Source organism: Eptatretus burgeri, chromosome 8, assembly GCF_056783735.1.
Source record: "Eptatretus burgeri isolate ZD-2024b chromosome 8, Ebu_testis_v1, whole genome shotgun sequence".
Lineage (NCBI taxonomy): Eukaryota > Metazoa > Chordata > Myxini > Myxiniformes > Myxinidae > Eptatretus > Eptatretus burgeri.
Window position 1 is genome coordinate 20142693 of NC_140968.1, and position 14790 is coordinate 20157482.

Consider the following 14790-nt stretch of genomic DNA (forward strand, 5'->3'; position numbering starts at 1 on the left):
TTCTTCTTCTTCTTTCGACATGCTCACGTTAGGGGTCGCCACAGCGGACCAACTGTCTCCATTTTGCTCTATCCTCCACATCTTCCATTGACACTCCAACCACCCGCATGTCCGCCCTCACCGCATCCATGAACCTCTTCTTTGGCCTTCCTCTTCTCCTCCTGCCTGGCGGCTCCATCTTCAACATCCTTCTCCCGATATACTCCGTTTCCCTCCTGTGCACATGTCCAAACCATCTCAATCTCGCCTCTCTCACTTTGTCTCCAAACCGTCCTACCTGCGCTGTCCCTCTAATACACTCATTTCTTATCCTATCCATCCTCGTCACTCCCAACGAGAATCGCAGCATCTTTAACTCTGCCACCTCCAGCTCTGCTTCCTGTCTTTTGTTAGCGCCACCGCCTCCAAACCATACAACATAGCTGGTCTCACTACCGTCTTGTATATTTTCCCCTTCACTCTTGCAGCTACCCTTCTGTCACAAATCACTCCTGCAACTCTTCTCCACCCACTCCATCCTGCCTGCACTCTCTTTTTCACTTCTCTCCCACACTCTCCGTTACTTTGGACAGTTGATCCCAAGTATTTAAACCAATCCACCTTCCCCACCTCAACTCCTTGCAACTGCACCATACCACCACCCTCCCTCTCATTTACGCACATGTACTCCGTCTTACTCCTACTGACTAACATTCCCCTTCTCTCCAGTGCGTACCTCCACCTCTCAAGGCTTGATTCAGCCTGCTCCCTACTCTCCCTACAGATCATGATGTCATCCGCGAACATCATGGTCCATGGAGACTCCAGTCTGATCTCGTCCGTCAACCTGTCCATCACCATTGCAAACAGGAAAGGGCTCAGAGTCGATCCTTGGTGCAATCCCACTTTAATCTTAAACCGGTCCGTCATTCCTACCGCACACCTCACCGCTGTCACACTGTCCTCATACATATCCTGCACGATCCTCACATACTTCTCCAACACTCCCGACTTCCTCAGACAATACCACAACTCCTCTCTTGGCACCCTATCATAAGCTTTCTCTAAATCCACAAACACACAATGTAACTCTTTCTGGCCTTCCCTATACTTCTCCATCAACATTCTCAAAGCAAACATCGCATCAGTGGTGCTCTTTCCTGGCATAAACCCATATTGCTGCTCACAGATCGTCACCTCTCCTCTCAACCGAGCTTCCACTACTCTTTCCCACAACTTCATGGTGTGGCTTAACAACTTTATCCCTCTGTAATTTCCACAGCTCTGCACATCACCCTTATTCTTGAAAATCGGAACCAGTACACTTAATCTCCACTCCTCCGGCATCCTCTCACTTTCCAAGACTTTATTAAACAATCTGGTTAACAACCCCACTGCCATCTCTCCTAAGCACTTCCATGCCTCCACTGGTATACCATCTGGGCCAACCGCCTTTCCACTTTTCATCTTCTTCATAGCAGTCCTCACTTCATCCTTACTGATCCACCCCACTTCCAGATTCACTATCTCCACCTCTTCCAACCTTCTCTCTCTCTCATTTTCTTCATTCATCAGCTCCTCAAAGTACTCCATCCACCTTCTCAACACACTCTCCTCGCTCGTCAACACATTCCCATTTGCGTCCTTTATCACCCTAACCTGCAGCACATCCTTCCCAGCTCGGTCCCTCTGTCTTGCCAATCGGTATAAATCCTTTTCCCCTTCTTTTGTATCCAACTTCTCATACAGCTCGTCATATGCCTTTTCCTTGGCCTTTGCCACCTCTCTTTTTGCTTTTCGATGCCACTCCTTGTACTCCTGCCGACTTTCTTCATCTCTCTGACTATCCCACTTCTTTTTCGCCAACCCCTTCTTCCTTATACTTTCCTGTACTTCCTCATTCCACCACCAAGTCTCCTTATCTTCCTTCCTCTGTCCAGATGTCACACCAAGTACCTTCCGAGCTATCTCCCTCACAACTTCTGCTGTCGTTGCCCAATCATCCCACCCATCTTTACCACCATCCAACGCCTGTCTCACCTCCTCCCTAAATTTCACGCAACAGTCTTCCTCCTTCAGCTTCCACCATCTGGTCCTTGGTTCAGCCCTCACTCTCTTCCTCAACCTCACCTCTAAAGTCATCCTACAGACCACCAATCGATGCTGTCGAGCTACACTCTCCCCTGCCACAACCTTACAGTCACCAATCTCTTTCAGGTTGCATCTCCTACTTAAGATGTAATCCACCTGTGTGCACTTTCCTCCACTCTTGTATGTCACCCTGTGTTCCTCCTTCTTCTTGAAATACGTGTTTACCACTGCCATTTCCATTCTTTTTGCAAACTCTACCACCATTTGCCCTTCCACATTTCTCTTGTTGAGACCGTACCTCCCCATCACCTCCTCATCCTCTTTATTCCCTTCCCCAACATGTCCATTGAAATCTGCTCCAATCACCACTCTTTCATCCTTGGATACACTCTCCACCACTTCATCTAACTCACTCCAGAAATCTTCTTTATATTCCATCTCACACCCCATATGTGGGGCATATGCACTGATGACATTCATCATCACCCCTTCAATTTCCAACTTCACACTCTTCACTCGGTCAGACACCCTCCTCACCTCCAATACCCTCTTGACATGATCTTCCTTCAGGATTATCCCGACACCATTTCTCCTCCCATCCACACCATGGTAGAACAGTTTGAAACCGCCTCCAATGGTCCTGGCCTTACTCCCCATCCACTTGGTCTCTTGTACACACAGTATGTCCACCTTTCTTCTCTCCATCATATCAGCCAACTCTCGCCCTTTGCCAGTCATCGTCCCAACATTCTGAGTTCCAACTCTCACCTCCACACTTCTGTCCTTCCCCCTCTCCCACTGCCTCCGGACTCGCCTTCCCCGTCTCCTTCTCCTCCTTCGCCCAGCAGTAGCACAATTTCCACTGGTACCCTGCTGACCACCGGTACCGGTGGCGGTCGTTGGTAACCCGGGCCTCGACCGATCCGGTATGGAAATTCGTTTTGTTGTCCGCATAATGATTTGGCATAGGTTTTTACGCCGGATGCCCTTCCTGACGCAACCCTGGTCGCCTCTTACGACACACAGGGATATATATATATATATATATATATATATATATATATATATATATATATATATATATATATATATATGTATGTATGTGTGTATATATATATATATATATATATATATGCGCGCACACACACACACACACACACACACACACACACACACACACACACACACACACACACACACACACACACACACACACACACACACACACACACACACACACACCAGCCCCGTGTGTGCTGTTCGTTGCATTCAATGTGCAGGTACCACTTGTTATGTCATGTTGGTATGGTGGGTTGAGTGTAATATCATGATTATCGTATGAGTGGGGCATCTCAGAGATTCAACTTGTAGATATTTGGGTTATGAAAATAAAAAAGTGCAGATATATTCTAATTAGCATCATGTTTTAAAAAAAAAACTAACACGATCTGTCAGCCTCTTCACATCGCTGAATAATCCTGGAAAAAGTTATGCAGGATTATTTTAACGTGATTATCTTGCCTGGGGTATTCTTTCTTTTATTTCTTTACTTTAATTACTATGATTATTTTATTTATTTATTTTTTCTTTTCCCAGGCGCCTTTCTGATGGCCTTTTCCTGAAAAAATGTCGGGAAGTGGCAGAAAACTACAAAGATGTACATTTTAAAGAGATGTATCTGGATACGGTTTGCCTCAACGTAAGTACACTGTGTTTGGCATTGGTCAATCGGTGCTTGCAGTTTAGCCTCAGAATCGTCCGGTTTTAATCGTGTATCGAGATTGGATAATACGTAGCAGGAATGTGTTTCCAATAAATTGGTCTTTGCTTTTGGTGGTTTTCTGCACGATACCAGGAATGGTCATTGCTCTTGTGTAGATGGTTCAAGATCCGACGCAGTTCGATGTGCTGGTCATGCCAAACCTCTATGGTGACATTCTCAGGTGCGTAGTCATCGGGTTAGAGTTGGGTGTTCTCTCCCGATTCAAAAAGGCAGGCAGTTCAGGGTGGGAGAAGGTTCCTGATTTACAAAGAAAAGGGGACATTGCTCCCAACATTTCCAATCCACTGCACTGTAACTGAACCACACAGTTTTTTTATTTATTTTATTTTTTATTTTATTTTTATTGAGTTTGTGGCTATTTTAGTTCATTTTTTTTCCATTAATTATACGATCGGTTTATTGGGGGGAGATTTAAGGAGGGAAACTAAGTACAGCATTGCAAAATCTTTTTATTTTATTTATTTCAATTTCAAACAGCCCTTTACTTGCATGTGGAACTTGCCGTGCCTGAATGTTAACGAGCTTTGATTACCTTTCTGAACCTAATGTGCCGGCAGATCATTAGTGGAACTAATTGATTGTGTTCGTCTCTGTCGTGTGTAGTAATTGCATTGACCAACATGTCATGCGAGTTGATTGGTGGAAATTATGTTGAGGTGGGGAATACACAGCTCAACGACAAAAATATTTGTAACATTTAAAGCAAGACATAATAGATTATATGTGCTTACAAAATGTGCTAATTATTTGGATGAGGGGGTTGGGGTTTGATTGTGGGGGGGGGGATAAAGGCCTTTTGAAAGAACTATGCCAGAAAGCCATTGTTAATCATGCTATTTCAAGTAATTAATACCATGTAATGTTCATAAGACCAAGACTGATGAATGCTCATTTTTGAGATTCATTAATGAGAGGGGAAACATTTTAAAGCTTTTATCAATATACTTTACATCTGGAATAATAAATGTCAGTGTGTGTCCGTCAGTCCCACCGTCTCCTCCATAAACTCCAAAACCATGAAACCTCGTGGCCCCAAACTTTGCATGCATACCAAGGGAACTCCAAGGTGGTGTATGAATGAAAACTGGGTGTTCATGTTAATATAAACAACCCTTTTGAAGATAATTTAAGGGGATGCTCATCATGAAAAACCAAAATAAGCCTTACCAAGATGGTGGCACACTAACTTGGTCAGCCCTCTGTCAGCTTGCAAGTCTTAAGCCACCAATTTTTGTTCTTTCGTTTTTTTTGGCCTGGTCAACAATGCCTTGGCTTGGAACAGGCCACAACGATTTAAGGATAAAGTGTTTTTTTTTCTTTCCACTTTCCTTACTTATATCATCGAATGCCTGATCATCATACCTCCAAAGTGGTGGATGCATTGCAATGTTTATGAACGCCAGAAGATGTCAGCGTTCGTGGCTTAATTTAATTTTCATACTTACCATAAGCTTAAGCCTGGTGTTGGCGCAGTGGTTCGGGCAGCAGCTTGGGATCCAAAAGGTCCTGAGTTCAAGCCCTGTTGGGCCACTGAATTAATATACCAGGGGGTTGACTCAGCCTGTCATCCTTCCGAGGTCGGCGAAGTGAGTACCAGTGTACTGGGCCGGTGTATACCCCGGTTAAAATAGGTGTACCATATCCCTGTGTCCTAAGAGGCGACCAGGGTTGCGTCAGGAAGGGCATCCGGCGTAAAACATGTGCCAAATCACTATGCGGATCATACGGATGATCCGCTGTAACGACCCCTAACGGGAGCAGCCGAAAGAAGAAGAAGACTTACCATAAGCTCTGGAATCTCTTTTAAACTAAGCTGAATGACAAAATTTAAGCTCCAGAATTTAACTTCGCAACAGTTGACTGCTGTAAAAAAAAGAAAAAAAAGTGTTCATTTGTCCAATTCGGACATTGCTTGGGCATTTTTGCTTGCATGGGTTTATATTATCGATCGGTAAGTGCTTGCTTGAGTGCTTAAGCCACTTGGTGGGCGCTCACCAAGCTGCTTGATTGTTTCAAAGCCACCAGCAGTAAGACCCATCATTTTGCTGATGGAAATACCAATCTTTACATAATTGCTAAAAAAAAAAGGAATAAAAATTTACTTTCATCCTTTAAAAATCGTGCAAATAAATTATTGAAATATCAGCTACTTTTTCGTATCCTTTTCTCACCTGTTGCGAGTGGAGTGAACTGCTTTGTGATGCTTTGAAAGGCGGTGTTTATAATCAGTGTTTTCTGAATGTAATCGATAGGAGAAACAGGATTGAATGAGACTCACCTGATTATAAGTGAAGGAGGAAGAGATTTTCCGCCCGCTTTTAAATAGAACACGACCCTCTATATTCCTTGTTCCCCACCATAATTTACCAACACATTCCTCTTCGCTCCACTACTCCCATATGCAGGTTAGTCTCCTGCAATGCACGGCATCACATCCAGCTTAACCATTCCCATCATCCTCTCCATTGCGTCCCTGAATTTCTGCTTTTCTGGCCCATATACTGACATAAAACAAACTATTTGCCTCTATCACCACCCATGTCATAACTATCCGTCACTCCCCTCTTTCCACTCTGACAACCTGCTTCCTGATGTGGTGGAAAAGAACTCGATTTCCACACGATGGCTCGGCATACCAAAAGAGAATCTTTATTTTGTATAAACAGAGGAAGAACATTCAATGATTCACTGAAGCATTCAAATGAACTTCACTAACTAGAATCCCGAGCAATCCCTCTTGTAGTCATTTGACATCCAAAAAATGGGAGGGTGAGACACTTGGCACTTCAACTACGGGATGACCTGATGGGCACGAGGCGAAAGAACTCAGAACTGCAATACGTGTCCACTTTAGGTGGGAGGGAAAGAATAACACACAATTTGGCAAAAGTTTGCAGTGTTTTCAACCAGGTCAGCCTGTTTCTATGCAGCAAGCAAGACCCTTTTTCATCGTAAGATATTCCTTTTTCACTATGTAGGTCAAAAGACAGGGGGTGGGGAAGGAAAACATTACTGACAGCCAATTTGATGAGAGTACAAAAATTACATTTATGAAGCAACAGCAACAGTTCAACAAGTGAATATAATTGAGAATACATGAACATAATTATTTTTCTTCCACAGTGATCTTTTCAGATACTATTATTCCCATGCCATTAGTCCTTCCATCCCCACCTGCGTGCAACAGCTTGTATCCTACCAACCCCCTCACTCTGTCTCCTTTTCATTTGGTCTCCTGCAAACACAACACTTCCAAACTCCTTCTCTGCATCATCTCCACGACTTCGATCCTTCTCTGCCAAGCCTCGCACTCTCGGTCCGCCAGTACCCTGCAGTGCAGGGCCGACCCAAGAGTGAAAACCGAGTCGTGTCCATAGGCAGAAGGACGAAACGCAGCCCACCCCGCCGAACTGATTCACCTCGCTGCGTGTCGAACAGAGTCCACAAAGTGGGAATAATTTTCACTTGTGGACTGAGATGAATTCCGATATTTGGTTGATGAAAAATGTCAGGGCAAAGAGATTCCAATTGGGCGTCACTTGAGGTGGATTTGGATAAAGAATTGCATATTTTAATTGTCGGTGTGCCACCACTAACTCAATTATATTTGCGAACATTGTGTTATGGCCACAACTCTTCGTTCAAAAGGAGATGGGACTCCATTTAAAAAGTATGTTCATGATTGACAGGTACACCAACCTGCAGAGTTCCACCATTTACTGACCATTTTGACATTCCTGCAGTGACTTGTGTGCAGGGCTCGTGGGTGGCCTTGGAGTCACGCCAAGTGGCAACATTGGTGCCAATGGCCTAGCCATTTTTGAGTCGGTAAGGCGCACGCACGCACGCACGCACGCACGCACACACACCTACCTACACCTTGCACACCTACACCTACCTACACCTTGCACACCTACACCTACCTTCCTATCCCTTACAATTTATTCATAAATTTGTATCCTGTTCTTGTTGCTTATGCTAGCAACTCTTGGAGACAGTTACCGTATCAGACTTGTCCTTTATTTTGTGCTGGATTTGGGAAATGAGGACTGGCGTTCAAAACCTTGTGACTTCAGACACTAACATCCAGTGTCGTAATTCCAAAAGTACTTGTAAATTATTTCTCTTGTTACCCTTGATTTTCGTGTTTTTTTTTTTCCTCCACAACCGCTTGGCGGATTTTTTTTTTTTGTATACTTTGTCGAGGCTCGTATGAGAGATAACACACAACACACAGCGGGGGAGGCGGGAGGGCATGAGACAAGAGGGGAGGGAGTGGGAAGGACAACACAGTGGGGAACAGAGACATTAGGAACTATGCCAAGATTGAGACAATTTTCACGACTCATTTAGAATGTATTAGCGGAAATGATGACGTCATATGTCACGTGGTGTGGCAGCCATGTTGGAAAAACTTTGGACCACTGTTTCTCAAACCGCACCAAGGAAAATATTGAAACTTGGCACACGGCAAGTACTCTTCATGGGGGATGGAGTTTTTTTGGGGTTGTTTTTTTTTAATGACATCATCAATGCCTTTGTTATGTCATTGCATATGTAGAACACCACAGCTGATAAGTATGAAAATTTTTGAGGGTCAAACGTGGGATAAAATGGTCCACAGAAAGAAAAGAAAAGAGACATGATGTCGGTCACGTGATTCGGCAGCCATATTTTTTATTGTTATTATTAGTTCATCTCTATCATCTCGGTAGAGATGACCTAATAAAGCCAGTCTCGAAGTCTGTCCGTACGTCCGTCCATCCACAATCAAACCGAGTGGAGACATATAACCAATAGTGGAATGGATAGAGGTCGATGAGACATGCACAACGATATAACTTTCAAGGTCAAGAGGCTGTCAAAGTTGTGAAAATCGTCGATTTCAAATCGTATCTCCTCCCTCATTTATCAAGAGAGATTAAATGTTATGAGTGATTCAGATACTATGGACTATTATCTAGAACAACATGAGCCATATTTTTGAAATTTGCTCTCGTTCCGATTTTATAGCCCTTCAAACTTCGCTCTGATTCTTACATGTCCGGTGCTAATTTGAAGTGGTCATCCGGAGGCCGGCGCCAATCTCTGAAGATGCTCCGGGTCCTGCGCAAATTTTTGCCCCGTATGGGCCGTTCATAAAGTACATACAAAAATGAGGGGGGTGGGTGGTTTAAAGCCCGCATACGGGCTGCGTACAGGGGTGGGTGGGTGGGTGAGTGGTACGACGGCTGCATACATACTTTATGAAAAGTGGTGTCGGACTACATGAAAGCGGTTCAGAAGATGAAGGTGAGCCTGTCGTCATCGCGAGGGGGAAACATATCCCCATTCCCAGGAATATTTTCGACGTGATGTTGAATCCGTGGATGTCAATAATTGTTCCATATTGCTGTATTACCGTAGTTAATAATTACTGATGCATTTGAGATAAATCTACAGTTCGTTGTAATCTTCAAGTATTGTGATGTGATATGAGACGCATATGGGGGTGGGTGGGTGATCACAAGCCTGCATACAGAGGGGGGTGGGGTGGTTTTGAAACCCGGAAGTAGAGCGTACGTACTTTATGAACTGCCCCTATTCCAGTCTGGCACAGAGTTACTTTTTGAACTTTTTTGAGTTAGACAAAAATATGAGTTCTGCCGAGTTGTAATTTGATTTTGCTTCTGTCGACCTCTGGCAGAGATGATCGGCACTCCCGCTCAGGGGTATTTTTATGTAAAAATCTTCTTTTCTGAAGTGGCTGAACAGATCGAGGCGAAACTTTTACATGTATGACCGCCGATCCATGAGGAACAAAAGGTTCATACATATGATGTCATAGGTCACATGCTTTGGCAGCCATGTTGTATTTACCCTTAAACCTATCAAAATCTTCTCCAGAATGGCTGGACAAATCGAGGGGAAAAGTCACACACGTTCCCCAAGCCTCGTGTGTACAAGTTTAAGGAATAATTGATGGGTCACATGGTTTGGCAGCCATATTGGATTGAAGAAAATATTAAATGCTGTTTTCTCTGGAACCGCTTCATCAATCGACGTGAAACATCACAATTATGATCTAGTAGTGATGAGAAATACACGTTGTTAAATTTCAACTTGATTGGACACATGGTCTGGCAGCCAGAATTATGTAATTTTTCTGATCCTGGTTCTTTTTGCTTTAATTTAATTTTTTATTATTATTTTTTTTAATAAGGCTCACTTTGTGCCTGGATGGGTTTGTGGGTAGAGGAGTAGCAGCTGAAATGTAAATCCTATCCAGGTTCCTCCTGATGACTTCATCTTTGCTTGTTTTGAGTTCATTTGAATCACTCCAGTGCAGGACTGTTCCAATTTTGGTCTTCCATTTGATTTGAATTGAATTTATTTTAATCCCATTCTGAATTCAATTAAATAGTAATAAACGTCAGGGGCACGTGTCCGATTCAAAGTGAGACGTCTTGGTACCCGGTCATCACTGCCAGCAGTTATAAAGTGGCAGTTCTAATTATGTTTCTCATTAATTATGTAACACAATACACAACACAAAACGAGTCCTGGTGAGGGTCTGCAATCTCTGATTGGTCTTTATCTTGTTATTTCTTACAAATAACATTGAGACGTCACACTTTTATCTCTTCCCGGTTGATTTTTTTTTTCCGATTTCTTTCCAAATGAGCTACATGCTAAATATATCTTTAATTAAAATACTAATTTAACGGCCCCAATTGATGGCCTGCTCTTCGCAAAGAACACTGTAATGGTTAGAGCATACGCTCTGATCGTCTGGGAGTCATACCAAACACTTTTAACATGGTATGTGCTGTTTCCTTACTTAACACCCATTTAACAGGATAGAGCAATGACAAACGAAGCTGGGAAGGTAATGGCAAACCACCCAGTACAACCTATGCCAAGAAACTGCTTCGGCAGCACCAACAGCCTGTAAAGGAGTACGGTACATCAGAATCAAATTGCTGTTGCCTCTTACTTACAGGCATATTGTGCTCACATCTTTATAGTCCGAGCACATGTCATGTCACACGATCAACCAACTCTTCATCTGCATGCATGAGCTCACCCCTGAGGGGGGAAAAAAACATTTTTCTTGCATTTCTCGAAGTGAATGCAAAATCAATGGAACTACACAATTCCACAGGAAGTGGCAAAAGTGTAAAGCAGTGTTTAAAAGAAATCTATGCACTGATTAGGCAATCGTCTGGCCTGAAATATGTCCGGGTACCTTGTCTTTTCAGTGTTTAGGGACTCGATTTGCTTGCCAGAACTTAGGTGCATCATTGATGAGATGGGACATTTTAAAATTTTATTCAGGATCTTGGCATCTGGTGTCGTAGGATGGGAATATTGAAATGTATGTTAATTTTGTGCTTTATTAGCCTGATGTAAGTCAAAGGGCATTGCGGGGCTTAAATCCTGGAGTGCTGCATTGTACAGTGCTGTGGTTGTTTCGCTTGCCAGGTTCATGGTACCGCGCCAGACATCGCAGGCAAAGACCTTGCAAATCCAACGGCCCTGCTGCTGAGTGCGGTCATGATGCTGAGACATACAGGGCTTGGACAGCACGCCACACGGATTGAGAGAGCTTGCTTCGACATGATCAGTGATGGCAAGGCAAGAAGCCAAAGCGTTTTGACACCCGCTCGCTCTCGGAAATTGTACAATACAATTTTGCTTGAGTTTTTGGTTCACAAAAAAATATTTTCACGAAAAAATATAAGTGACTACTATATTCGCTATTGTGTGTCTGTCTGTCCTGAGCATAGCTCCGTGGGTTTTGATCCGATCCTGATAAAATTTTGGTGGGAGGTTTATATCATGATCTCGTTGTGTTTTCCTGAGAATGGGCGTGGTGCGCCCATTTTGGGTGGAGCCACGCCCAAAAAAGTGTTTTTAGGGGGTAGCCGATTTCATTTTGCATCTTCTCCTAGGGTTTCGACAACTTCGACAACAGCTTGTCGAATCTGACAGGGGTTTCGGTATGTGATTAGCTCGATGGCACCTGCATAGCCCCACAAAGCTCTTTTTTTTTTAATTTTTTTATTTTTTTTCCATTTTCGTCACAAGGTCACGAACTTAGAAAATTGCAAATTGTGTTTTTAGGGGAAGCCGATTTCAATTTGCATCTTCTCCTCGGGGGTTTGTCGAATCTGGCAGGGGTTTCAGTATTTGGTTAGCCCAATGGCACCTGCATAGCCCCACGGAGCTCGATTTTTCATTTTCGTCACAAACTTAGAAAATTGCGAATTTTGACATAAAAATCAGTCTTCTCCGAGGGGTTTGTCGAATCTGGCAGGGGTTTCAGTATTGGGTTAGCCCAATGGCACCTGTATAGCCCCACGGAGCTCTTTTCTTTTTTTTTCATTTTCGTCCCAAGGTAAAGGTCATAAACTTATAAAATTGTGAATTTTGACGTAAAAAAATCATACAACCGCCGAAACTTTGAGAGCTGGGATGACAATATTTTTTAGCAGCGTTTCGCGTAGTGAACGCTCCGTGTTGTTCTTGTTGTGAAGACAAAACCTTTATATTAGGACTCTGCTCTTTAATAACGCGATCCGGATCTCCTTAAATACTAAGCACCTGTACACATCGTCGAATTGAGGGTGCCTTTTGAGAGTGTCTATCATGAACTTTTAAATATATTCGGACATTTGCTTTAAAGTTTCGAAAAGTTCACGTTACTATTTAAAGATTATTCCATTTAATGTATTGTAAATTCGTAAATACATTATTTCGTAAATGCACTATGTTTCGTAAATACACGATGACGGGTCTAGCTATTGGCTTAATCAAGGCACATGACGAAATATCGGAAGTTGTTGTTGTGTTCTTTTTTATTTTTTTTATTTTTTTTTAGCCGACAAAACCTTTACGACGCTGCTCTTGGACACGTTTGTCCTTGTTTATGCATAATCTTGAGGTCATTCCCCACCTAAAGTCTTGAAACCATTTTGCTCTATCTCGAACACCTTACCCGTGGTGCCCACTTCAAGTTTGTTTTTATGCTGATTTCATCAAAGTATGGATAATCCGAGGAGTGTGAAATGCCATATAGCCTATATGACGTTATATTGTTCCTGGAATGTTCCAGAGGAAGTTTTGCACCAAACGTCATAATTCTTGACCTTTAAAGTTCACAAAGGTCAAATTTTCAAAGTTGTGGGAATCTAACCGGGTTTTCGACCTTCGACGAACTAACTCCAATAAGCATGTATCTTTTTTCCTTATTTTAATGTCCACAACATTGTTTTGTGACCTTTAAAGGTTATGCAAAGGTCAAATTTTGAAAGTTGTTGAACGAAACCGGGTTTTCGACATTTTACAGCTAATAACCTGTCACTCGTACCACATCGTGTTGATCATTTTTATAACTTGGTCAAACTTTATCACATTGTCTCATTCTTGACTTCTGAAACAATCTACATCGTCAAATACCGCTCGTGAACCATCGTCGTCTTCAGACTTGTTTAATTTACACTCTCTCCCTCAATGTTGAAGGTAAGGTCACATGACAGCCCTCCCCAAAAATCATGGCCATCATTAGATCGTGGAAGCCGGGGGAGGCGATCGCTTTGTGATCAAATATCCAGTTGATCTTTGTCCTCCATGAGTGTCTCTCACAGAAGCTTGTAGTACCAGAATCCCTGTTTCACGTTGGTTCCTTTTCAGTGCAACCATGGTGCCTTCCCTTCTAACATCGACTTCTGAGAGCATTTCCACAATCCCACATCCACTGAACCGATGTATTCTATTACGTTGGCCATAGATAAACTTTTAACACCCCAAAGAACAAAACCAATCGATTATCATTTGCATTTGTTCATCCCCATAAAAGGTTAGTTTTACTGAATGTCTACTTAAGGCCCAAAAATGGACACTGGGTATCGACCCCCTCATGGACAGGCCCTCACTGCTCCTATGGTTGGCAGAGAGTGCCCCGGAAACGGGAGGGGAAAGACTGTGGCGTCTATATGTGGGAGAATTGCGTATTCAGCCTGTGTCACCCAGATAGCTCAGATGGCAGAGCACTGGTAGGATTTTCCAGAGGACCTGGGTTCGATTCTTGGTCTGGGTATGCAATTTTTCCCACATATACATATAATCATTATTTCCTGTTCATTTATAATGATCATTAATTGGAGCATCATGAAGAATTTCTCCATCTTAATTATAATGACTTTTTCTCCCACAGGTGCTCACCGGTGACCTTGGGGGCAATTCAAAGTGCTCCGAATTCACGGCGGAAATCTGTCATCGTGTGCTGGACTTGGAATAACATTTCAAACACCTTTTGGTGTAACCATTGCAGTTTAATGATTAGCTCCTGTAACTGGACTTCAAATTTCTTCCAACTTCCTGTGATCATTTTGTTTTCTTCTTCCCCCACCACCCTACTAAACCAGGATTGCTGTATTCTGGTGTAGCCACTGTTTGCACAATGTCAAAAAACAAAAAGTAGAAGCCAACTTTCATCATCTTGCAGTCAATTGTGTGAATGTAAAATAGTATTTTTTATTTTATTTTTTGAGCAGGATCTTGCACAATGTGCTGGTAATTTGAATCGGCTTCGAGTTGGGTAATAATAACAATAAAAAGAAAAAGTGATTATTCATGAAACTTGTGCATTTTGACCCAAAGTTGTCATGTGTATGTATGTGTATGTGTGTGTATGTATGTATATATATGTATGTATATATGTATATATATATATATATATATATATATATATATATATATATATATATATATATATATATATATATATTGTTGTAGATTTCCACCCATTCGGCGTGCGGGCGGCCGTATGCGCCCACCGAACGGACAATCCAGTCGCGGCTTTCCGGATCAACGCTGAAAACCAGCCACGGGTGTGTTTTTGAGCACACCACAGCCTTGTCCGTACTCTACCCGCGCGCAACAGGGTCAATCGC

The 14790-nt window shown here is 42.8% G+C and overlaps 1 protein-coding gene across 9 annotated transcripts in view; it reads left to right on the plus strand.

Annotated features, from left to right (window-relative positions):
* IDH3A (isocitrate dehydrogenase (NAD(+)) 3 catalytic subunit alpha) overlaps nt 1-14465 on the plus strand; it is a 59928-nt gene extending 45463 nt beyond the window's left edge. For all 9 annotated transcript variants that reach the window (XM_085891064.1, XM_085891066.1, XM_085891070.1 and 6 more), the window contains 5 exons: nt 3667-3769; nt 3949-4013; nt 7597-7681; nt 11318-11470; nt 14052-14465. In XM_085891064.1, coding sequence (XP_085747190.1) covers nt 3667-3769; nt 3949-4013; nt 7597-7681; nt 11318-11470; nt 14052-14135 — 490 coding nt within the window. In that variant the 3' untranslated portion in view covers nt 14136-14465. The remainder of the gene's footprint in view (nt 1-3666; nt 3770-3948; nt 4014-7596; nt 7682-11317; nt 11471-14051) is intronic.
* Nucleotides 14466-14790: the final 325 nt, after the last annotated feature.